Source organism: Theropithecus gelada, chromosome 14 (genome assembly GCF_003255815.1).
Source record: "Theropithecus gelada isolate Dixy chromosome 14, Tgel_1.0, whole genome shotgun sequence".
NCBI classification, from domain to species: Eukaryota; Metazoa; Chordata; class Mammalia; order Primates; family Cercopithecidae; genus Theropithecus; species Theropithecus gelada.
In genome coordinates this window covers 6,854,561-6,879,768 of record NC_037682.1, presented here as the reverse complement: position 1 = coordinate 6,879,768, position 25,208 = coordinate 6,854,561, and the positions used below count along the sequence as shown (strand labels likewise).

At 45.9% G+C, this 25,208-nt stretch overlaps 1 protein-coding gene across 2 annotated transcripts in view; it reads right to left on the bottom strand.

Moving 5' to 3' along the window:
* The window catches only part of CHKA (choline kinase alpha), a 72,570-nt gene that overhangs the window by 2,966 nt on the left and 44,396 nt on the right, over positions 1-25,208 (bottom strand). For both annotated transcript variants that reach the window (XM_025357674.1, XM_025357675.1), the window contains 8 exons: positions 18,273-18,386; positions 13,935-14,068; positions 13,422-13,526; positions 12,064-12,122; positions 9,595-9,682; positions 8,960-9,068; positions 7,708-7,814; positions 5,139-5,220 (listed from right to left, as the gene is read on the bottom strand). In XM_025357674.1, coding sequence (XP_025213459.1) covers positions 5,139-5,220; positions 7,708-7,814; positions 8,960-9,068; positions 9,595-9,682; positions 12,064-12,122; positions 13,422-13,526; positions 13,935-14,068; positions 18,273-18,386 — 798 coding nt within the window. The remainder of the gene's footprint in view (positions 1-5,138; positions 5,221-7,707; positions 7,815-8,959; positions 9,069-9,594; positions 9,683-12,063; positions 12,123-13,421; positions 13,527-13,934; positions 14,069-18,272; positions 18,387-25,208) is intronic.

The window sequence follows — 25,208 nt, the reverse complement described above, 5'->3', positions numbered from 1 at the left end:
TGAGGTTAGAAGTTGGAGACCAGCCTGACCAACACAAAGAAACCCCGTCTCTACTAAAACTACAAAAACAAAATTAGCCGGGTGTGGTGGTGCATGCCTGTAATCCCAGCTACTCGGGAGGCTGAGGCAGGAGAATCATTTGAACCCAGGAGGCAGAGGTTGTGGTGAGCCGAGATCGTGCCATTGAACTCCAGCCTGGGCAACAAGAGCGAAACTCCATCTCGAAATAATAATAATAATAATAATAATAATAATAATAATAATAATGCAGGCTGTTTGGTTTCTGGCTGAGTTATGAGTTCTTTATATATCCTAAATATGAATCCTTTATTAAATATACATTTGTACTATTTTCTCCCAGTCTGTGGCTTGCCTTTTCATTTTCTCCATGATATCGTTCAAAGAGTTTTTCATTTTGATGAAGTCCAACTGTGATGATATATACGAGTGTTTTTGTAGCTGGTCCGTCTCATAACTCTCATAGCCCTTACTACAGTAAACAGAATCTCCCTCTCTGACCTTCTGCCGTCCTTTCACCTGCCCAAAGCTAGACTCTGATCTGACTGTGGGTCATAAGACTTATTCCAGAGAGGGTCCTGCCTCATACCCTGGGATAAGGAATGCTGTGCAAAGAGGCCCAAAGAACCTGGTCAGGCCTTGCCGGGTTTAGATCACACCTTTTTTGGTCCAATCACATTTCAACATGGTTGTCCATGTTTCAATCATGCCTATCCAATGACATTTCCATAAAATGCCCAAGAGGACAGGGTTTGGGGAGTTTCTAGAGAACCGCAGGTGGAGGCTGACAGGAAGGTGAACAAGAATGAGTTCCCCAACCCACCCGCAGGGACAGAAGCTCCTGTGCTCAGAATCCTTTCAGACCTCACCCCACCTATGTATCTCTTCACCCTTAAAATACCCTTTGTTAGCTAAGCATGGTGGCGGAACGTCTGTAGTCCCAGCTACTTGGAAGGCTGAGGCAAGAGGATCACTTGAGTCCAGAAGTTGGAGACAGCCTGGGCAATACAGTGAGACCCCGTCTTAAAAAAAAAAAATACACCGGTAAACTTACATGTTTCCCTGAGTTCTGTCAGCCGCTCTAGCAAATTAATTGAACCCAAGGAGGGGAACATGGGAACCCCAATATATGGCTGGTTGGTCAGAAATTCCAGAGGCCTGGACTTGCAACTGGTGTCAGAAGTGGAGGGCAGTCTTAAGGTCTCAGCCCTCAACCTGTGGGGTCTGATTCTCTCCCCAGGTAGACAGTGTCGTAATGGAATTGGAGGACACCCATCTGCTATCCACTCCAGAACTGATTGCTTGTTTGTGAGGGGGGAGAACCGCCCCCCGACTTTAGTCTTCTGTGGTGATGATCGTTGCTGATGAAAGGAATGGGAAAAAGCACTTTGGTTTTTATGTGTTTCCTGCTCACAGCAACTTACTCTTATTTTTTCCTCTTTTATGGCTAGTGCTTTATGTAACCCAATAAATCTGTGCTTAAGTCAGTAAGCTTTTTTTTTTTTTTTTTGAGACAGAGTCTCGCTCTGTCCCCCAGGCTGGAGTGCAGTGGCGCAACCTCCGCTCACTGCAAGCTCCACCTCCCAGGTTCACGCCATTCTACTGCCTCAGCCTCCCGAGCAGCTGGGACTACAGGCGCCCGCCACCAGGCCCGGCTAATTTTTTGTATTTTCAGTAGAGACGGGTTTTCACCGTGTTAGCCAGGATGGTCTCAATCTCCTGACCTTGTGATCTGCCCGCCTCAGCCTCCCGAAGTGCTGGGATTACAGGCGTGAGCCACCGCGCCCGGCCTAGGTCACTAAGCTTTTCTCTTGTGTTTTCTCACAGAAACTTAATAGTTTTAGCCTTCACATTTAGGTCTGTTACCTGTTTCAAGTTGACTGCTGTTTATGGCATGGAATCAGGTTCAGTTTTTTCTCCATATGACTCTTCAAATGTTCTTGCATCGTTTTTTGAAAATATAATCCTTTCCCTCTTAAATTACCTTGGCCTTTCTGTTGAGTACCAGGTGATTATATACATATGGATCTATTTCTGGGCACTATATTCTGTTCCATCTGATTTGTTTTGTTTTGTTTTTGAGATGGGGTCTTGCTCTGTTTCCCAGGCTGGAGTGCAGTGGCGTGATCTCGGCTCTCTGCAACCTCTGCCTCCCGGATTCAAGTGATTCTCCTGCCTGTCTCCCAAGTAGCTGGGATTACAGGCGTGTGCCACCACACGCTAATTTTGTATTTGTAGTAGAGACGGCGTTTCTCCATGTTGGTCAGGCTGGTCTCGAACTCCCAACCTCAGGTGATCCACCTGCCTTGGCCTCCCAATGTGCTGGGACTATAGGCATGAGCCACTGCACCTGGCTGGCTGTGGGTTTTTCATACGTGCCTTTATCTGGCTGAGGAACATCCCCGCTAGTCCTAGTTTGCTGAGATTTTTTAAAATCACATTGGATCTTGACAAATTCTTTTTCCTGTGGTTCCTGAAATAATCATATGGTTTTTCACCTTCATTCTGTTAATATGAAGAATTATATGAACTGATTTTTTCAAATACAAACCAGCCTTACATTCCAGGGATAAATGCCACTTGGCTATAATATATTATCCTTCTACATATGTTAATGGATTTCATTTTTGCCAATGTTTTGATAGGGATTTTGTGTAATATTTCTTCTTATGTAATATAAACATTTAAGCTACAAAGCCGTAAGTTTCTAAATACTGCTTTATGTATATCCCACAAATACTGACATGCTATGTTTTCATTATAATTCAGTTTAAAATATTTTCTTATTTTCTTTTTAATTTCTTTGACCCAGGGTTTATTTAGAAATGTATTGTTTAATTTCCAAATAATTGAGAATTTTCTAGATATCTTTTGTTGTTGATTTCCACTTAAATTTCACTGAGAACGTATCTGGTATTACTTCATTCCCTTTGAATTTATCAAGACCTGTTTGATGGCCCAGCATATGGTCTATCTTGAGGAATATTCCATATTCATTTGAAAATAACGTGCACTCTGCAGTTGCTGGTGGGTTTAATGAACGTGCATGAGGCCAGGCTGGCAGGGAGAGTTGTCAGGCCCTCTCTCTCCTTCTGTGTGTGTTCTTCCTTGTTCTAATCACAGAAGAGGAGTGGTGAGATCTCCTACGTTTGTTTTGTTTTTCTTTTTGAGATAGAGTTTCGCTCTTTTATTGCCCAGGTTGGAGTGCAATGGTGCCATCTCAGCTCACTGCAAACTCCGCTTCCCGGGTTCAAGTGATTCTCCTCAGCCTCCCTAAGTAGCTGGGATTACAGGCATTTGCCACCATGCCCAGCTAATTTTTGTATTTTTAGTAGAGACAGGGTTTCACCATGTTGGTCAGGCTGGTCTCGAACTCCTGACCTCAAGTGATCCACCTGCCTCGGCCTCCCAAAGTGCTGGGATTACAGGCATGAGCCACCACATCCGGCCGAGATCTCCAACTTTAATCATGAATCTGCCAGTTTCTTCTTTCACTTTTGTCAGTTTTAACATCATGTCTTTTGAAGCAAGACAAGGATTTTTAATGTCCTCTGGATGTACTGATGCCTTTATTATCACAAAATGCCCTTATCTCTAGTAATATTCCTTGTTACGAAGTATGCTTTGTCTTACAGTATCATTTGACCATGACTCAAATCTGCTTTAAAAATCCAATGTCCCTTTCTTTTACCTAACATCATCTTTGCATTACCAAACCTTCTGCCTAGAAGTAGAAATCATTCTAGTATAAAACTGAGGAGGACAAAATGAACTAGTCCCATCTCTGTCCCAAAGGAAGGCAGCTCACTAGACTGTAGACATTTGTGTTGTCCCCCACCCCAAGACAACTCACCAACATTCATTCACTATGGAACAACAGAAAGGTTTGTCTGATGGTTAAAAATACTTTCTATTTCGGCCGGGCGCGGTGGCTCAAGCCTGTAATCCCAGCACTTTGGGAGGCCGAGACAGGCGGATCACGAGGTCAGGAGATCGAGACCATCCTGGCTAACACAGTGAAACCCCGTCTCTACTAAAAAATACAAAAAACTAGCCGGGCGAGGTGGCGGGCGCCTGTAGTCCCAGCTACTCAGGAGGCTGAGGCAGGAGAATGGCGTAAATCCGGGAGGCGGAGCTTGCAGTGAGCCGAGATCCGGCCACTGCACTCCAGCCTGGGCGACAGAGCGAGACTCCGCCTCAAAAGAAAAAAAAAACAAAAAAAACAAAAAAAACAACTTTCTATTTCTGTATCAATGACAGTTCTTTTTTTTTTTTTTTTTTTTTTTGAGACAGAATCTTGCTCTGTAACCCAAGCTGGAGTGCAGTGGCATGATTTCAGCTCACTGAAGCCTCCGCCTCCTGGGTTCAAGCATTCTCCTGCCTCAGCCTCCTGAGTAGGCGAGATTACAGATGCCCGCCACCACGCATGTTAATTTTTGTATTTTTAGTAGAGATGGGGTTTCTCCACGTTGGCCAGGATGGTCTCAAACTCCTGACCTCAGGTGATCTGCCCACCTCAGCCTCCCAAAGTGCTGGGATTACAGGTGTGAGCCACTGCACCCAGCTGACAATTCTTAAGGTTAAAAGTAAATGACAGCCTAGCTTGGTTACAAACATGCCTGTGAAAAACAGGAGGTCTAATTCAGTAATTACCAGCTTCCAACCCAAAGTCGGGCACTACAGGCTGGAGAATGAAGTGGTACCCGAGAAATAAAACCTTCCACAGCACAGGCAAGAGCCACCCACTCTTCTTCACTTACTGTCCCCTGTGTCAGAAGGGATTGAGGTCACAGCTGGACCTCCAGGGTGCAGATGCCTACATTCCCCATCAGGATTGCAGGACTACCTGGCCCTTCTCTGAAGCCAGGGAGGCAAGGTCTGCTGGCCTGGAAGTGAGGGCAACCTCCAAAGGCAACCACGGCATCAGTGACAGCGGCTTCTCCCCTGGCTTCCTGGGCTGAGCCACACTGTCCTGATGCCACCAGGTCACCACATTCGGGTACTTGGGGAGACAGAGAACCCTCTGTAAGGAATGGTCATTTGCTGCCAAGCATTCACAAATACTATAGCATTTTTACCCGGGAGTAGGATGGAAAAAAAAAAACGCTGCTAAAACATACCATGTACCCAAATTCAATAGATGAAATCTTGGCCTGTACAATGGACCAAAGTCCCCAGAGGAAATGAGATGCAAGGGCAAACCTGGAATGACAAAAGCAAGAAACACATATGAGACATACAGTATCAGTTACAGGACTGATGAAATGATTTCATGCCAGATGGACATTTTAACTTGTGTGGATGCAAACCTAGTTAGTGTTGGCAAATCATAGGTCTATATTCCATGGGACTAACTAAGAAAAATGGGAATACCACTCCCACACTCTTCCTTCATCTGCTAGTGACAGGTGCACTGGTGAGTGTGAACACACACAGCTGGTCTGGCCATGGCACATGTCAATGCCACTTGGCCATAATATATTCACAGGGTGAATATATTCACATTCACAGGGTGCAGGTGAAGGCCTGGGTGGCTATGCTGGCAGAAAAGAAAGCAAGCCTGCTACAAGGGAAGGTGCACAGCATCAGCAACCAAGAGGCAGCCCTTTGCTGGAGGCGGGATGAAGCTCTCACTCCTTGAGCAAGAGACTTCTAAATCCCATCCTTGTCCCATCCCCTCCTGTCACACAGAAGTGAAAAGAGCAGATGAGAGAGTGTGAGCCACGTCACCATCTCTAGGCCGTACCAAGCCCCCAAGTCACTGCGAATCCAAGTTCCTCCTCAAACGATACCCTGAGGGTTCATCTACATGAAGATAAAGCTCAAATTTAGGAGTGCCTGCTCTAGTATCCTCCAACCCTACTCTCTGTTCATCCTGTGGTCCTCAGCCCACTAGAGTCCCTTTTGCTACCCTTTCTGTCTGGGTTCTCCTTCATCTACCTTTTTCTATTTCCACCAGTTCAAGAAACAGAAAGAGATAATGTACGCTGTGGTGGGGTGCGGCAGGTAGGCAGATGTGACATCACACTTAGTGTGGGGGGTGAGCACTCTGGCGGCCATGAGGAGATGACTGTGGTAAGTGCAGTGGAAAGATGAGGTGGGCCACAGTGACTTCAACAGCAATTTTACCAAATAATGTCACAGGAGACCCCAAATAATAGGAACAACCCACAGGCCTCTTGACTAAAGAGATGGACAAATAGTCGTCTAGACCTTTGCAGAATCTGGAAGTTTCAGGACCCTGCTTTGAAAACTTGAAAAAACAGTAAAAAGCAAGACTTAAAACTGATAAACATGAGTTTAGTCATTTTCTAGGAGAAACTGAAGAGTCAAACACAGCAAACGGTGCCCACCACTCCACAAGCATCAGTGACAAGTTTGCACGGCCAGGTGCAGTGGCCCACGTAATCCTAGCACTTTGGGAGGCCGAGGCAGGAGAACCACTTGAGCCCAGGAGTTCATGACCAGCCTGGGCAACAGAGCAAGACCCCGTCTCTACAAAAAAAATACAAAAATTAGGCAGGCATGGTGGCACGTGCCTGTAGTCCCAGTTACTTGGGAGGCTGAGGCAAGAGGCTCGCTAAGAGTTAGAGGCTGCAGTGAGCCATGATCGCATTGCTGCACTCCAATCTGGGTGACAGAGCAACATCCCATCTCAAAAAAGAAGAAAAAAAATTCTGTAGGCCCTGGGTGGCAGCAACCCTGTATGGCTGGGTTGTTGTGTCTGGATGACAGTTCAGAATGTCACAAAGTGTCCTGACCCTTCTTGGACACGGGACCTCGTCTTGTGATATGGTTTGTCTCCGTCTCCCCACCCAAATCTCATCTTTAATTGTAATCCCCATGTGTGGAGGGAGGGACTGGTAGGAGGTAACTGGATCATGGGGGTGGTTTCACCCATGCTGTCCTCCCAATAGTGAGGGGGTTCTCATGAGATCTGATGGTTTTAAAAGTGTTTGGTAGTTCAACCTTCTTCTCTGTCTCTCTGCCCCTCTCTCTCCTGGCGCCATGTAAGAAGTGCCTTGCTTCCCCTTTACCTTCTGCTATGATTGTAAGTTTCCTGAGGCCTTCCTGGCCATGCAGAACTGTGAGTTAATTAAACCTCCTTTCTTTATAAATTACCCAGTCTCAGGTAGTATCTTTGTAGCCATGTGAGAACAGACTAATATACTCTGCCTGCTGTATGCTCAGATCTGAAAGTTCTGCATAGTCTCAGCCACAATGGAGAAGTAGCAAATTCTATTTTTGACAAAGGGCAAGTCCTAAAGATGTACGATTAAAAAGAAGCTCCTAGGTCGGGTGCGGTGGCTCACACCTGTAACCCCAGCATGGGAGGCTGAGGTGTGTGGATCACCAGAGGTCAGGAGTCCAAGACCAGCCTGGCCAACATGGCAAAAACCCCATCTCTACTAAAAAATACAAAAATTAGCTGGACATGGTGGCAGGCCCCTGTACTCCCAGCTACTTGGGAGGCTGAGACAGGAGAACTGCTTGAACCTGGGAGACCGAGGTTGCAGTGAGCCAAAATTGCGCCACTGCACTCCAGCCTATGTGACAGAGCAAGACTCTGTCTCAAAAACAAAAACAAAAAAAGAAGCTCTAAAATACTCATAATTGCAAGTAAGCATCCCAAATATAGTCTATAAAGAGGAACGCTATCTTTACAAATCAAAAAAGGAAAAACGTTACCTATTGACTTCAAGCAACATTTCTTCTTCTATAATGGATTTTTCTTCAGTACTGAGGTTTTCAAAGTCATTTTGGAATGCAGGCAAGTAACTGGAAATAAAATGGAGCTTAAAAAAAAGTAATTGTGTTAGGATCAATGATGGTTAAAACAGACTGTCAATAGCTGTCACGAAGCATATGCATCTACTGTGACATACTGGGAGACACACACTCGACATGATGTTCAGCATCTCTGACATCCTGGGCTGGCACCAGCAAGCCAACCTTTGCTAGGTTTTCAGCTGCTCTCTCTCCCCAGGATTTCTAGTGGAGATACAGTGTCTAGACTCTTCAGCATACTTTTTCCATTTAGAGTAGCACTTAAAACTGGAGACCATTATTTTGGAGGCAGGCTTGGTGCACCCTCCCAGTCCTACTCAACTTCAGCACCGCTACCAAGGCTTCAGTGCTGGGCTGAGGAATGGGAAAGAAAGATCCCAGGAGGAAACTCCCATGAGAACTGATTCTCCACACAATTACCAGCCTCCTCCCATCATTCAGGACAGGAAAAGGAACTGTTAACACCAAAGACATTTCCTTCCATTACTAAACCCTGGTGCCCGAAAGATTACTTCTCTCTCCACAGTGTGAAATGAATAGAAAAAGGTCAGTGATCGCCAAAAAGATGGCCAGAAAGTGGAATCAAGGCTGGGTTTTTCAGAAAACACTAGAAGGAACTACAAAGGATGCTAAAGCTCTTCTCTGAATGTAAGTATCTCTGACACAGAGATTTTTAATAAGCTGGACTAAAACGTCAAGTTTGTGTCTACATTTAACAGAAACAAAATAACATTTTTTAACATAAACCAAACTTTAAAAGGTTAACTTTAAAAATGAAGATGTAGGCCAGGGGTGGTAGCTCACAACTGTAATCCCAGCAGTTTGGGAGGCTGAGGCAGGAAAATCACTTGAGCCCAGGAGTTTGAGACCAGCCTGGGCAACTTGGTGAAACTCCATCTCTACAAAAAATACAATTAGCTGAGTGTGGTGGCATGCGCCTGTGGTCCCACCTACTTGGGAGGCTGAGGCAAGAGGATCACCTGAGCGCAGGAGGTCAAAGGTACAGGGAGCCATGATCGCACTACTGCGATCTGTACTCCAGTCTGGGAAACAGAGTGAGACCCTGTCTCAAAAAATAAAAAAGAAGATGTAATTCTAACTGCATGAAATTGATGTAATTTTCCTATCAAGTATACAAAAACTCATCTCCTACCTGTTGTTTCTTGGTGGGATACTTCCGGATGTTTGCTCTGAAAAAAGGGTACTTTTCATAGCTATAATCATACATCCACTCACAGAAGTGATTTCCAATGTCGAATCCCCTGAAATAAGAGATAAGACAGTGCACAGAATGAGGCAAACCGTATGCCTGGAGGCTCCCTGACTGCAGAAGAAAGAAAGGCTGAGTTCCGAGCATGCCACTCCTGTTGCCATCTGGACTTGCTGAGGGAGCAGGACTGTAACTGCTTTAATGACAGAGACAGCCAACAGATGGTTGTCAGCATCACAGCTGACTAAAGTTATACAGGCGCACCTGAACCACAACTCCAGAACAATCCTCAACCAGGATTTATGAGAAGAAAATAATCTCTGAAGCCAAAAGAAAATGCCAAAGTCTGGCTGAATGGCATGGCTGTCCCCAGCTAGCGCTGTCTGCTAGGAACAAGGAGGGCCGTGCCACTTCACCACAACCATCACGGGCCACTGGACAAGAAGCCACTGATTCCAGGTGAAGCAGCTTGCAACTCAGGGTGGCGTTTTGACTTATTTTCTCTAATAACTGTTAATTAAGCATATCATAATGATAAAACAATATTGAGATGGAAACACTGGACTGTAACATATTACCTGTAATTGTAACTGCTGTATTCGAAGTCAATGAGCATCAGTTTCTGTTTTTCAGAATTCTCTTGGCCTTCCAGCAACAAGATATTACCTGCAAAAGGTTTGGATAACATGGTTTATGTTTTACAATAGAAGGTTCAAGTCCTTGAACAGCAGAGCCGAGAGAATGGATCTGATCCCTTAGGGAATCCTAGCTGAATGTGGCTTTTGGTCTGTGGACATCACCAGGGCCTAGACAGAGCGTAGAAGTGCTCACGGGAGGCCTACCCCTGTGCACGGAGGCTCCTGACCCACCTGGCCATAACAACCCCTGCTCATAGCCCTAGTCCCCACCGGACCCCCAGGCTCACTATGGAACAAAGCCTGGTCTCTTGCTCTGCTATCAGAAGAGTACTTCCCAAATGTTCTGTATGGTGGCATGCAGGAGCTCGGGCTAGCCAAACACCACCCTCAGCTGCCCTGGGACTTGGTTTGCTGTCTCCAGCTGGCTGCAGCACCCCAGCTGGGAAGCTGCGGGACTGCCCTACAGTAAGAAAGGCAAGGAAGAGCTCAGCTGCCACACGGGATGCCCTGCTTTGTTCTTGCCTGCTTTTCCTTCCCAAAGAGACCACAGGCAGCATTCCTACACCACTATTTCCTTTACTGTTGGATTCTGGGCCAGGAGTTGGTCGGCCATCAGCCTGGCTCTGCAGGCCTACATTCCTGATATCCCCACACTAGACATGACGTTCAGCATCTCCGACATCCTGGGGCTGGCATCAGTGAGCCAACCTTTGCTAGGTTTTCAGCTGCTCTCTCTCCCCAGGATTTCTAGTGGAGGTATAGTGTCTAGGTTCTTCAGCATACTTTTTCCATTTAGGGTAGCAATTACAACATAAACTGGAGACCAGAAAACGTGATTGGCTCACACTTGTAATCACAGCACTTTGGGAGGTGGAGGTGGGAGGATCACTAGAGTCCAGGAGTTTAAGACCAGCCTGGGAAACACAGAGACTCCATCTCCATGAATTATTAGCCAGGCGTAGTAGTGTGTGCCTATGATCCCAACTATTCGGGAGGCTAAGGTAGAAGGATCACTTAATCCCAAGAGGCTAAGGCTACGTGGAGCCTTGATTGCGCTACTGCACACTAGGCTGGGTGACACAGTAATAGTCTCAAAAAAAAAAAAAGGCAAATTGGAGGCAGACACCCAAAGTAGCAGAACAAAATTAACGTACAACTGTTACCTCTTCGATCCCTCCTACACTTTGCCATCATCAACGCAGCTGATCTCCTCCAGTCCCCTCTCTCTAGTGATGTCTGTGCCATTTATCACCCCCTCACCACCAGAAGGGCAAGGATAATACACAAAGCTGTAGCTGTAATGTCTACACTCTCCTTGACTTGAGTTAGCCAGCTACAAGCAGCTAATTAGTAAAAGGTAATTTGGCTCAAATGAATGGCTTATGGATGACAGGTCTTCATGAGAGACCGTTTTCAGGATTAAAAGCAAACTGCTGAGCCTGGCAAAGAAGGGCTCAAGGTGTGACCTGAACTACTGTGACTGGGGGAGGCAAGGTCAAGGCAGAGCAAGGCCATGTCAGCAGCACCAGTGGGAGCTGCATAGTGGGGGGCCTCTGATGAGACTATTCAATGTGCAATTGCGTGGGATGAAATTTTGTTACAGTAAGGAACATATCACTGTCATGTTTTCAAAGCAGAGAAGCCCGAAGTAATTAATAGCACAGTGCACTGATACTAGGAGAGAAGGTGTTAGGATTACACGTGTTGCAATAAGCAACATTACGCTATGTGATGCAGAAGGGAAGGGCCCAGGACTGAATGGGGTAGGCAGTGGATCTTGTTCTTTTATTGCTTTTTCAGGTTAAAAAAAATCATATATGTTTACTATAAGGAGTTAAACACTGAAAAACTAACATGTGACTTAGAAAGTTTAAGTTCTGTATCCCAATTCCCAAGTTTAGTGAATATTCTTTCGGATTTCTTCCATGTAATACATATATATATATATATATATATATTTTTTTTTTTTTTACAGGATCTTGCTCTGTCATCCAGGCTACAGTGCAATGGTGCATAGTATACCATAGCCTTGAAATCCCAGGCTCAAGCCATCCTCCGGCCTCAGCTTACCAAGTAGCTGGGACTACAGGTGCACACCACTATGCCTGGCTAATTTTTTAATTTTTTGTAGAGATAGGGTCTTGCTATGCTGCCTAGGCTGGTCTAGAACTCTTGGGCTCAAGCAATCCTCCCACCTTGGCCTCCCAAAGTGCTGGGATTACAGACATGAGACACTGTGCCTGGCCTCATATGCTAAAAAAGTAATACAAAAGCTCACTGTCTGGTTGTATCATAATTTAATATACCTAATATACTCTTGATGTTACCTGGCATTTTTTAGACACACTGCCAGTAATTTTCTAAGTATACACACAAACCTCATCTGTAACAGAACATAGCAATTCTTACCTTCTTGGCAGTCATTATGACAAAATACAACTGGAGATGGAGTAGATTCAAGCAATGATCTGAAAAGAAAGGTTTCACTGTTACCTATCAAGCTTCTCAGTCAGCTGCACACCGTCTTGCCTTCTCCACATGGCCAGCACCAAATTCGTGCTCCAAAGCAACACACAGTTTGGGAGTAGTATCTGTGATGTGAATTCTGACAACTGTGTCAGAATTCCACAACAGCTCCACAGCAACAACTCCACAGCAGCTCCCGCCTGAAACCCCCACAGGCCCTCTGCACTCAGCTCTTCCCCCGGAGGATCCTCTGCATGTGCCACTCCCTCCTGGAGCCCCTTTCTCTGCTGGTCTCAGCTTGTACAGCACCCCCTTAGACGGCCCTTCTCTTACCAGTGACCCAAGCAGGTCCTCCTATGCAGACTAACGGCCTACTTTGGTCTATGCTTCTGTCACAGCACTTATCACAATTTTACATTATTTTATTTGTTTACTTGTTTTCCCTCGGCAGCGATCATCAAGCCTAGCAGAGGAGGCACATACCTGAGTAATTAAAGGTGTAAATACTTATGGCTGGGTGTGGTGGCTCACACCTGTAATCCCAGCACTTTGGGAGGCTGAGGTGGGCAGATCACGAGGTCAAGAGATCAAGACCACTCTGACCAACATGGTGAAACCCCGTCTCCACTAAAAATACAAAAATTAGCTGGGTGTGGTGGCGTGTACCTGTAGTCCCAGCTACTTGGGAGGCTGAGGCAAGAGAATCACTTGAACCCGGGAGGGGGAGGTTGCAGTGAGCCGAGATCGCGCCACTGCACTCCAGCCTGGCAACAAAGCGAGACTCCGTCTTATTAAACAAACAAACAAAAAATGGTGTAAATACTTGTTAGTGTACAGATGTGAGTGGCCTGCATGCAGCATCACTCTGAGGACAAGGATGGCCTTGCTTCAGAGATCAGCAGGAAGATTCTGTTTCTCACAAAAGCCAAGGTTGAACTGTAAGGAAGAGGGATTTTTCTCACACTCCCCAGCCTTCCCTTATTCCCTTCTTCCCACCAGAGAAAATCCACCCCGCTAGACACTCTACTGCCCTGGCCATCAAGCCACTCCTTCGACATTTTCCTTCTCTATGGAACTTTCACAAACTGACTAGAGGCCACGTGTGGGCCTCTAGTCCATAGAGTCTATAATCTCTAGTCCTCTAGAGAACCATAATTCCAGATGACAAAACTTATCTGTTTAAATTCATCCTGTAAAATCAATGTAAAATGCCAGACATAAGGCAAGCTCAATCAATGTTTACTGACAACAGTTTTAGTGACTAAGAATATTTAAAGTCAGGAAATAGAAGGAAAACTCACCTCAGGTTTTCCAGTTCCAATGGCAGATTGTAACTGAGCAATTTGTGGAGCTTTTTAATTCTGGATTCCTCAGTAAATTTAATTCTCAGAACTTCATTTAGATATCTATTAAATTTTTTTTTTTTAAAAAGAACAGAACAAAGAATCACTGTCAATTCACCAAGGCTTGTTGTTCTTGGGGCTTTGGTTAAACATTCAATCCCAGCGCAGTCCCAATGCCAGCGGGACCCCTCTGGCTGCCACGACTGAGGGAGAGGAGCGGCCTTGGGGGTTCGTGGCATTCTAGGAAGGTGACTTTCTGCCCTTTCACCCGTTCAATAGCATTTTTGTATAAGCTTTCTTTCTTGGTTTAGGAATTGACTTTTATATGTAAGAAAGACTTACTTATGAGACAAGTATCACCAGCTGACACTCTGCACTTCAGTGAACTAGGAAGACCTAGTTGCTCACTCTGGTACTTCTAGGAGCCACCACTGTAAAACTACATTAGGACCAAGTGATTTCACCACTTACTTTTCCATTGTGCCAAAAAGCCATTTTGGTTCCTTATTGAATGGCATTTTCATACCATGAAACGTAGCCATTTTCTCAGCGATTTCTGCAGAAATATCTGGCAAACTTAATTCTTCAGTATCTAACCGCCGGCTCTGAAATAGAAAAGGGAGTTAAAAACTGACCTTTACCAAGTAAACTAAAAAGAGTGAGATCACACTGTCTTAGGAATGAGAAGCCAGTTTTTGCAGTGCATTTAAGTCTCACCCAATGCCCCAAATTCCCTTAAGAATGGACACTGTGTCCCCACAGACAGTGATCCAGCAATTGCTATGGCACTTCGACAGTGAGGAGCCAGCCACCTCCAAGTATCTATTTCATTCTGAACCCCTTTTAACTATGAGAACTCCTTCCTTAAATTTTATTGAACTGAAACTACGCTATCATCTATTCTTCTGGTCTCTAAAACCACAGCAAATGTCTATTCTCTACCCAATGCTGAAGTCCATGTCTTCAGCAGTTTATCACACAGCTCTGCTCCCAGCTCCTCCATCAGCTGGGACATTCTACTCTGATGTGTTGCAGGTGAGATGCGGGGTCCAGAACAGGTCCTAACCAGGAGATGTGTCACAGGGACGGGGGCCGTCTCCAGCTGCTCCCAGTGGTGGTGTCAGCACCTGGCCTGGCACAGAGAAGGTGTCCAAGGCAAAGTTGGGCAAAAAAAACAGTGTCTAGAGGACTTCCTCCTGGCCTCTGCATCCTGCACTTCCCCTAAATCAGCCTGAGGCCATGCTTGTTTGGCTGCCCTTTTACAGGAGGCCCATGGGAGCTCACAATCAACTGAAACCTCTAGAGCTTCCTCGTGTGACCTACCACCCTGCAGAAATCTAAAGAGAGGTTTCTGTGAAAATGCAAAGAAGTACAGCACAGAGGTAAGAGTGAATGCTCCCAACTTAGGGAAACCCCAGTTGAAATCGTGGCTTTAATTCTCATTTCAAAGCTACATGGTCATCCAAGTTACCTCATTGTGTTCCCATTTCTATCAAATGGTAATCAGGACATGAAGTCTCTCACAGAGTTGCCAGCAGAGCTGGAGGAGAGAATGCAGGTGAGGTCTCTGGGACAGCACCCAACCCAGGGTGCAGCTCAGCAAGTGGCAGAAGTCTGCTACTGAGAGCTAAGAGCTCACTGTAAGCATTGGGCTCAACCTTCTATTCAACTCCCTCCAGAAAGCACTGTCACTCCAGCACTGTCAACAAAATTACCATGCTGCGATAAGAACAGGGACTCCACTTCCAGCAGCAGGACACGCAGGACTTATTAAGGTAGCTCACTCAGCTTTCAAAACTGCCATTAATTTGGCAACAAGGAAAATCTAAAGCTAACACGCTCAGATATGAACAAATCTCAGTATTCCAAATTCCTTCCCCAACACAGAGAGAAACAGACTACCTACCATCCCTAGTGGCCCCGCTATTCTCACATGCCCTTTGAAAGATGGCTACAGGAATCATGAAACTAAATCACCTGATCCCAAGCAGTGAAGAGTAAACCTAAGCCAGGCGTGGTGGCTCATGCCTGTAATCCCAGCACTTTGGGAGGCCAAGGCGGGAGGATTGCTTGAGCCCAGGAATTTGAGACCAGCCTGAGCAACACAGGGAGACCCCATCTCTACAAAAAAATAAACAAAATTAGTCAAACATGGTGGCACATGCCTGTAGTCCCAGCTACTCGGGAGGTTGAGGTGAGAGGATTGCTTGAGCCTGGGAGGTTGAGGCTGCAGTGAGCTGAGATCAAGCTGCTTATACTTCACTATACTGGGCAACAGAGTGAGACCCTACCTTAAAAAAAAAAAAAAGCAAATCTAGAAATAACATATGGTATTAGGTTGAATCAAATGAAACTGCCATTCTTGTTGGTCAAAAACAGTTAAACACCAGCAGCATCATATGGTTCAAACCTAGTATATAATAGAATTTTTAAAAAATTTTTGGCCAGGCACGGTGGCTCAAGCCTGTAATCCCAGCACTTTGGGAGGCCGAGATGGGTGGATCACGAGGTCAGGAGATCGAGATCATCCTGGCCAACACGGTGAAACCCCGTCTCTACTAAAAAATACAAAAAACTAGCCGGGTGAGGTGGTGGGCGCCTGCAGTCCCAGCTACTCGGGAGGCTGAGGCAGGAGAATGGTGTAAACCCGGGAGGCGGAGCTTGCAGTGAGCCAAGATCCGGCCACTGCACTCCAGCCTGGGCGACAGAGCGAGACTCCGTCTCAAAAATAAATAAATAAATAAATAAATAAATAAATAAATAAATAAAAGTTTCACTATGGCTGGGTGCAGTGGTTCACACCTGTAATCCTGGTGACTTAGGAGGCTGAGGCAGGAAAAGAGCTTGAAGCCAGGAATTCAAGACCAGCCTGGGTAACATAGCAAGACCCATCTCTACAAAAAAATTTTTTTAATAAGTCGGGTGTGCTGGTGTGCACCTGTACTCCCAGCTACCTGAAAGGCTAAGGCAGAAAGATCACTTGAGTCCAGGAGTTCGAGGCTGTAATGAGCTATGATCATGCCATTGCACTCCAGCCTGGGCAAGACGGTGAGACTCCCATCTCAAAAAAAAAAATTAAATATGTAATAAACAATATATACAAGAGCATAGATAGAACTTAAGAACTAGAACAAAATCGATTCCACAGATACTATAATCTATGTGTCCTCATGCCTCCCCTTTTTGTACCCAAGATACTTTTATTATTCTGAATTGTGTTAACACAATTCCCTTACCTTGTCCAAAAAGAGAACTTTTATTACATGTGCATATATTCTTAAAACAATATTTAAAATGTATCAGGCTTTATAGAATGGTATGATACTACTTACAGTCTCCTGCAGTTTGGTTTTATCATTCGACATTGTATTTGTAAGATTCACCTATATTGCCACTTATAACCATATGAGGTTTTATTATTTCCAAAATTCTTTCAAAAACTTATTATCTCGGCCAGGTGCAGTGGCTCATGCCTGTAATTCCAGCACTTTGGGAGGCCAAGGTGGGCGGATCACCTGAGGTCGGGAGTTCAAGACCAGCCTGGCCAACATGGAGAAACCCTGTCTCTACTAAAACATAGCCAGGTGCCAGGGAGCAAACTAAAGGTAAAAGCTGGTGCAATGAAGGCACCATCCACTCATCTAAACACATCCCCAGCACTGGCAGCTAGCACAACGCTAGCACAGATGGACAGCACCACTGTCAACTAAAAGAGGATATCTCTTCTGGGGAGACAAAGCACAACTAGCCTCCCTGTTTCTGGGCTGTGGGATTAGACAAAGAAACCCCTGCCCCTGGTCCCCAGCCAGACACAGCAGAGCGCCCCTCTGCCAGGCATCCTACTGCTAGGCTCCATCTGCACAGATGTACAGGACAGCCCTGGACATGCCCAGGCCTCTCATGGATAAGACATCTCATGCAGCAGGGCAGGAAAAGCTAGCGGCTTATGACTCTAGTCCTCAAGGAGCTTATGCTCAATTAAAATGGGGAATATCTGGTCTATCTAGGAAGGGAGTGCAGGCTGACAAAGACCAGCATTGCCAACCAAAGAAGTACTGCCAGGGCTCAGAGCCATACTTCAACACTTAGGGTTCATGAGAACCCCTGGGCATGAAGAATTGTGCAGGGCATGGAGTCTGGGGTGGGTGGGTAGAGGGACAGAAACTATGCTTTAGATATGTACATGTAACTCTAAGACATGGTATACTGGTAAATGTTATAGCAACACTAAAACTGCCTTGGGACAATAAGAAAGGGAAAATAATCCTGACTGCTTAGAAATAAGACTGCAAGGTCTTGGAGCAAGGCCTTGAAATCTAAGAATTTGACCAGCATATGGGGACAGGAAGATGGGAGGTAGGGAGACTCAGTGGGAATGCACAAAACAAACCAAGGAAGGGTGACGGGAAAGAACAGTCATGGCCCCCTCACAGGGCTACAGCCAGAGACTGAGCAGGGTAGTCAAGGCCAACGTGTTCTAGCAGCAAGTTCTATAAAGCAGGGCCCCAGAAGTTGAGAGGAACAAGGTGAAAAAGGGCAAAGTCTCAGGGTACACAGCCTCAGGGGACAATGAAATGGTAAGTTTCATATATTTTTCAAATTTGGATGAATATACCTTTACAGGAAAGAAAGAGGTTCTGATATGAGTACAAAATAAATGTTGCTTTCCATGATTTCTGATACAGTTTAAGGACATAGGTGAGGTTAACAGTTCAAGAACCAGCATTGCAGGTTCTTGCAGCAATGAGACAAAGAAGCCATCTTCTGTCTGTGGCTTACGTCAACTGAGCCTTTATGAACAAATCTTACCGGGATGAACTGTTCCAGTCGGCCTTGGGGAAAGATGCCATAGAGTTTTGGCCCAAGTGACCTCTCTGCGAGAATGGCAAACATAACGCTCTCCAGAACCATGGCCTCGGCCCCCTAAAACAGATGGCAACAAGTCAGGTGTTTACTGAGTGTTTGCTATGCGCCAGGCATCAGAGGCACTCTCACAGGAGTGTTTCATCTAGTCCTCACGAGTATTCTTTCATGTGGACACTACTGTTATCACCATCCCCATTTTAAATATGAAGAAACAGAGGTTCCAAAGTCACACATCTTGTCATTTGCAGGATTCATGCTTGCAAGCACTACGCTATATTGATAAGATTTAAAATGTGAGTTTAAGTTAGGTCACTAGTTCCAAAAATAGAAAAATATCCATCAGTGCTTTTATTGCTTCTATTTATTTCGCAACCTATATAGGAGTCTCACTCTTGGCATCTCACCAAAGGCCACAACACCATCCATTCTGGTAAGGGTTGATTTGCTTTTGGTTGAGTGCACCTAGTTAAAGCAAAGGATCCAAAGGACCTTCTGCCTACTAAATTGGGCTCATGGGTCCAACAAGTTTGAAAATTACTGATTTAGGTCCAGGGTCTATGGCTTTCTAGTCCAAAGAGCAGCCGAGCATGGAGCATCCCAGATTTCAGCTGGCATACCTGACCTTTTCCTGTTACTGAATGTTTGTCTTGCTGAAATCTCTATGATGCTGTCTGTTTATCTTTGTCCTAATAATTAATGTGGGATCTATCATCATTTTGCCTTCAAAATCCATGCTTTGATCTCAAAGCAAATTCAGTCCTTGGTCTTTCCCCCTTAAACAGCACATTACAGCATAAGGGTTTCTATCTGTTGGAGCAAGAGTCATTCTTACCCAGAGGTCCACCTGAATCTCTTAAAGAGCTTTTACAGGCTAGGTGGTGGCTCACGCCTGTAATCCCAACACTTTGGGAGGCTGAGGTGGGAGGATCACTTGAGGCCAGGAGTTAAGAGACCAACCTGGGCAACACAGTGAGATGCCCCACCACCACCAAAGTCTCTTTAAAAAAAAAAAAGAAGAACTTTTGCAAAGAGATTCCTAGGTCCTACCCCAAGTATTAAAAGAGAGGCACCAGCAGAGCTGTTTTGAAAAACTTTCAGATGATTCTAATTCACCCCCTGTGAAGACATGTGCTGTAGAGGAACATGATCCCAGAGAAACATTCTCTAAACACATTCACGTTACCAAAAACTGAGAAACCAAGAGGACAAACTTATTAGGAAATGATACAGTACTAGAGTTAGTAAGAAGAAAACAAAAAAGAAAAGCCACTTCCAAAGGATATCAGACCACATTAAAGCAAAAAGTATTTTGGTCACTTTTATATTTTGTGGGAGCAAATGGATTTGTCGGTAATCCTCCACAATTATCATCTACAACTATCATTTGTATAATCCTCACAATCATGACCTGTCATCTTGTGAGGCTCAATCTTTCCTAATTTGTGGTTTTGTGTATATGACAATAGACTGACAACATCAATCTATCAAGCTAATGAATTTTAGGGTGGGATTTGATATCAGACAGGTTTTATTTCTTTTTTTTTTTTTTTTTTTTTTGAGACGGAGTCTCGCTCTGTCACCCAGGCTGGAGTGCAGTGGCCGGATCTCAGCTCACTGCAAGCTCCACCTCCCGGATTTATGCCATTCTCCTGCCTCAGCCTCCCCAGTAGCTGGGACTACAGGCGCCCGCCACCTCGCCCGGCTAATTTTTTGTATTTTTTTTAGTAGAGACGGGGTTTCACCGTGTAGCCAGGATGGTCTCGATCTCCTGACCTCGTGATCCGCCCGTCTAGGCCTCCCAAAGTGCTGGGATTACAGGCTTGAGCCACCGCGCCCGGCCGGTTTTATTTCTTAAAACCTTAGAGAACGACAACAAAGATCTAGTATCCTTGTTTAGTTGTCAAAAGGTTTCCAAGCACTTTTCAGTCCTATGGTAGAGTTGTCCAGAGGTGCAGTCCCCATCTTACTCCAAGCCCAACATCACAGAAACTTTCTGGGGCATTTAAGCAAGGTCTGCAAAGCCTCCTCTAAGTCTCTGCTTAGACATTGTGTTCCCCTGCTCCCCAGGGGGCAGCACGGTCCTGGTGCTCTGGAGACTGTGGTCCCCACCCCCACCCTCATGCTGTGTAAAACACGAAAGTAACCAGGGGCTGGGCATAGCAGGACAAGGGGGTGCTGGACTCAGAAGTTCAGCATTTTGCACATCACGTCCACTGGGAAGGATTCTTGGAGGTGACTTTATTTACGTGTGGCATTGTCAACACGTCACCAGCACTAGCCAGAATCCTCTCCAGAGCTGAGTCAACCCAGAAAGGACATAGAGAAGAGGGAAAGAAATGTAAGAACTTTCCTATTCTCTTTAGCACGGTCCTAAACATTGTAAACAAAAACACCCTTATTCTTATGTAATACTGTAGTTCAATATTTATTCACAGTGGGAGAAAGGGGGAGATGGTGCATGGAGAGAAGGATTTAGAGAGGAAGAAAATGAAGCTGGGCACCATGGCTCACGCCTGTAATCCCAGCACTTCGGGAGGCCGAGGCGGACAGATCACCTGAGGTCAGAAGTTTGAGATCAGCCTGGCCAACATGGTGAAACCCTATCTCTACCAAAAAAAGTACAAAAATTAGCTGGGCATGGTGGCGGGCGCCTATAATCCCAGCTACTCAAGAGGCTGAGGCAGGAGAATTGCTTGAACCTGGGAGGCAGAGGTTGCAGTGAGCCGAGATCACACCACTGTACTCCAGCCTGGGCGACAGAGCAACACTGTCTCAAAAAAAAAAAAACAACAAAATGAAAGAGAACACCAAGGCACAAGCAAAAAAAAAAAAAAAAAAAAAAAAAAAAACAGGTTAAGGATGGCAGAGAATCCTAGAATAAGTGCACCAACTACTGATGGTCTTCTTGTCATCACTAAGTCTCCAGGCACCTCCTGATTGCTCCTGAAAGTGAGCATGGTAAAAAGTGGGGTTGGACAGACATGGCTGGGTTCTCTCCTGCACCATGCACTGGTTTAGCCACAGCTAGTGACAGTGGAGGGAGAACTGGTCCTATTTTTTCACATATCTCAACTTGGAACAATTTACTTGGGCTTCAGAAATACTCATTAATACACTGGCCCAAAACACACTTATATGTCTACTCTGTCCTGGCACTGTGCTAAGCGCCAGGTAACCAACGAAGAACAAGACACATAAGGCCCCTGCCCACAACGGGGCTTACATGAGGGAGGGAGGGAGGGATAGAGAGAGAGAGAGAGAGAAATGGACAGTAAGCAAGTACACACATCTATGGACGGGGCTCACTGTCATGAGGGAAACAAGGGTAACTGGTGTGGTGGAGTGGGTATTTCTAAGGAGGCCACATTGAACTGACCTGAGATCTGAGGTGTGAGAAGCCACAGCAGCCCCACAGGAGCACAGGGCCATGAGGGAGGAACAAGTGTGACGCCTTCAAGGAACTGAGAGGCCTGTCTCACTGGAACAGGGCAATTGAGGAAAAGGAAGAGAACAGCATGAACTGCTGGGTGGACTGGGGCTCACAGAAAAGACTGGGCCAAAGATGCCAATTCACAAGTCCTCAACACGTTGATGATGTTTACAGCTCACAAACTGGGGTTTGATCCCCTGGGGACAGAAGAGGAACCAGCACAGGCCTTAAAATGCCCTTTCTTACTGTGACTGTCGAAATAGTAAGAAAGCTTTCTGGCCGGATGCGGTGGCTCACGCCTGTAATCCCAGCACTTTGGGAGGCCAAGGCAGGTGGATCACGAGGTCAGGAGATGGAGACCATCCTGGCTAACACAATGAAACCCCATCTCTACTAAAAATACAAAAAATGAGCCGGGCGTGGTGGCGGGCACCTGTAGTCCCAGCTACTTGGGAGGCTGAGCAGGAGAATGGTGTGAACCAAGGAGGCGGAGCTTGCAGTGAGCGAAATTGCACCACTGCCCTCCAGCCTGGGCAACAGAGCGAGACTCAATCTCAAAAAAAAAGAAAAGAAAGCTTTCTACAGGGCACCCTTGCATACACTCCCAAAACAAACATTATCCACAGCAATACTCCCTCTCACAACTGGGCAATGCTTATTAATATTGTCCACTCTATTTCATTTGAAAAAGCAATCAACATGCTAACATTTCATGCCCCACTAGAGGTTCACAAGCCACAACTTGAAAAACTGGTTTAAGTTCAGGCAGCAAGAAGAGGGCCCAGGCCGGAAGATGAGGTGAGGCAGGCACCACTGCCAGGAAGGAGAGTGGCATTCCCTAATAATGCTGCTAAGTGGCCATTAGATTTGGCAATATGGAACCTGTTGGTGACAAAAACAAGAACAGTTTCAGAGTGATGGGGGGATAGGTGTCAGATTGGAGCATGTGGAGAATGAGCAGAAGCAGGAGAGAGAAGTGGTTGAGAATGGAACAAGAGGTTTAAACTGACTTTATCTATGAAGTTTCCTTTATTTAAAACCCAGGAAGAAGAGTATTGATGTTATGAACCTCTTGAGAAGACATAACAGCATTTCTGTGGTATTTCAGCCAAAAACTCAACCTCAATTGGGAGAAAACACTAGACAAGGTGAAATTGAGGAGACATTTCCAAAATAACGGATCACTACTCTTCACAAGTATAAACATTATAAATAACAAAAGAATTGTTACAGGCTGAAAAAGACTAAAGAGAAATAGCCAATGCAATGTTGAGATCTAACTCAATCTTGAGACAGAACAAAAGAAAATACGTACAGAAAACTTCCGAAATTCAATTCAGTTCATAGTTTAGTTGTTATTATAGTTATTATTATTATTATTTTTGGCAATGGAGTTTCACTCTGTCGCCAGTTGCCCAGGCTGGAGTGCAGTGGCGAGATCTCAGCTCACTGCAGCCTCCGCCTCCCAGGTTCATGCTATTCTCCTGCCTCAGCCTCCCAAGTAGCTGGGACTATAGGCATTCGCTACCAAGCCCAGCTTATTTTTGTGTATTTAGTAAAAACAGGGTTTCACCCTGCTGGCCAAGCTGGTCTCAAACTCCTGACCTCAAGTGATCAGCCCACCTTGGCCTCCCAAAGTGCTGGGATTACAGGCGTTTAGTTATTATTATTGCATCAAAGTTAATGTCCTGGTTTTGACCATTGCACTGTGGTTATGTGAGATGTTCACATTAGGGAAGCTGAGTGAGTGGTGCATGGGAAATCTCTGTACTATTTTTTTTTTCTTTTTTGAGTCAGAGTCTCGCACTGTCACCCAGGCTGGAGTGCAGTGGCACGATCTCGGCTCACTGCAAGCTCTGCCTCCTGGGTTCACGCCATTCTCCTGCCTCAGCCTCCCAAGTAGTTGGGACTACAGGCGCCCACCACCACGCCCAGCTACTTTTTTTTGTATTTTTAGTAGAGACGGGGTTTCACCATGTTAGCCAGGATGGTCTCGATCTTCTGACCTTGTGAGGAACCTGCCTCGGCCTCCCAAACTGCTGGGATTATGGCGTGAGCCACTATGCCCGGCCTCTCTCTACTATTCTTGAAATATTTTTCTGTAAGTCTAAAATTGATATGAAATAAGAAGTTAAAAATAAGTTCATATAAAAAAGACTGAAATCAAGCAATATGACAAAATAAGTGACTAATTCTGCACAGTGAGAATAAAGGTGCTTACTATACTTACCCATGCTTTCAAACTTGTCTTCCGAAAAAGGAGACGGGGAAGTGAGAAAGCAGAGACAGGAGATACCGCCTCCATAAATCTTGTGGGAAAGGAAGCAGGGACAGGGTGGGGCCAAGAAAAGCACGAGGCAAGTGACCACTTTATTATTTCTCATGATTCTGTGGGGTGACTGGGGCTCACCTGGATGGCAGAGCGGTTGAGAAGAAACAGCCAATGAAAAAGGGGAGAGGGGCCGGGCGCGGTGGCTCAAGCCTGTAATCCCAGCACTTTGGGAGGCCGAGACGGGCGGATCACGAGGTCAGGAGATCGAGACCATCCTGGCTAACACGGTGAAACCCCGTCTCTACTAAAAATACAAGAAAATTAGCCGGGCGAGGTGGCGGGCGCCTGTAGTCCCAGCTACTCGGGAGGCTGAGGCAGGAGAATGGCGTGAACCCGGGGGGGTGGAGCTTGCAGTGAGCCGAGATCGCGCCACTGCACTCCAGCCTGGGGCACAGAGCAAGACTCCGTCTCAAAAAAAAAAAAAAAAAAAAAAAAAAAAAAAGAAAAAGGGGAGAGGAAGGCACAAGGGGTGAAGGGACAGGTCAATAAGTCAGGCCCAAAAGCAGACAAGTGGAGAGTTCAACACATGCAGCCCAGGGAAGGACAGCCCTTCACAGTCAGTGGAAGACATGGGTACAAATGCAGAGGGCTTACAGGCAAAGACAGGAGAGAAGCAGCAGCTGGGGAGTGAGGTGATACTGCCTGCTCAGGGCAGGAACAGGGAGGTTTGAAGAGAAAAAGGAAGGCCTGAAACAGACCTCTCAGCTCTGGAAGGCAAACCTGGAGAAACTCAGAGGCTGCCCAGCAGTGGTGAGCGCCCACCCGAGGCTTGGCCCCATAACTGTAAGATGAAGCTGGTCCTGCCAATGATGGATTTTTTCCTCTAACAATGTTCAGCTGCTTGGGTGCAGCACAGAGAAGGCAAGTGGGTGGCCGGGTTTGGCAGGGGTGGGGTTTTGTGAGATGAGTCCAGCAGAAGGCCAGTGGAGAGAGTGAGTGAGAATGTGTGGAAGGCAAGGCTCATGATGGCAGAGTGTAGCTCTTCAGCCGGGCAAGGTGAACGTGGGACGGAGGACTGAAGGAAAGCCAGGAGTCAGCCGTGTCTGGACCAGAGGTCTCAGTGGTGGTCACAGAGCCATGGCTACGGGGGTGCCAAAGTGTACTGGGAGGTCAGCAG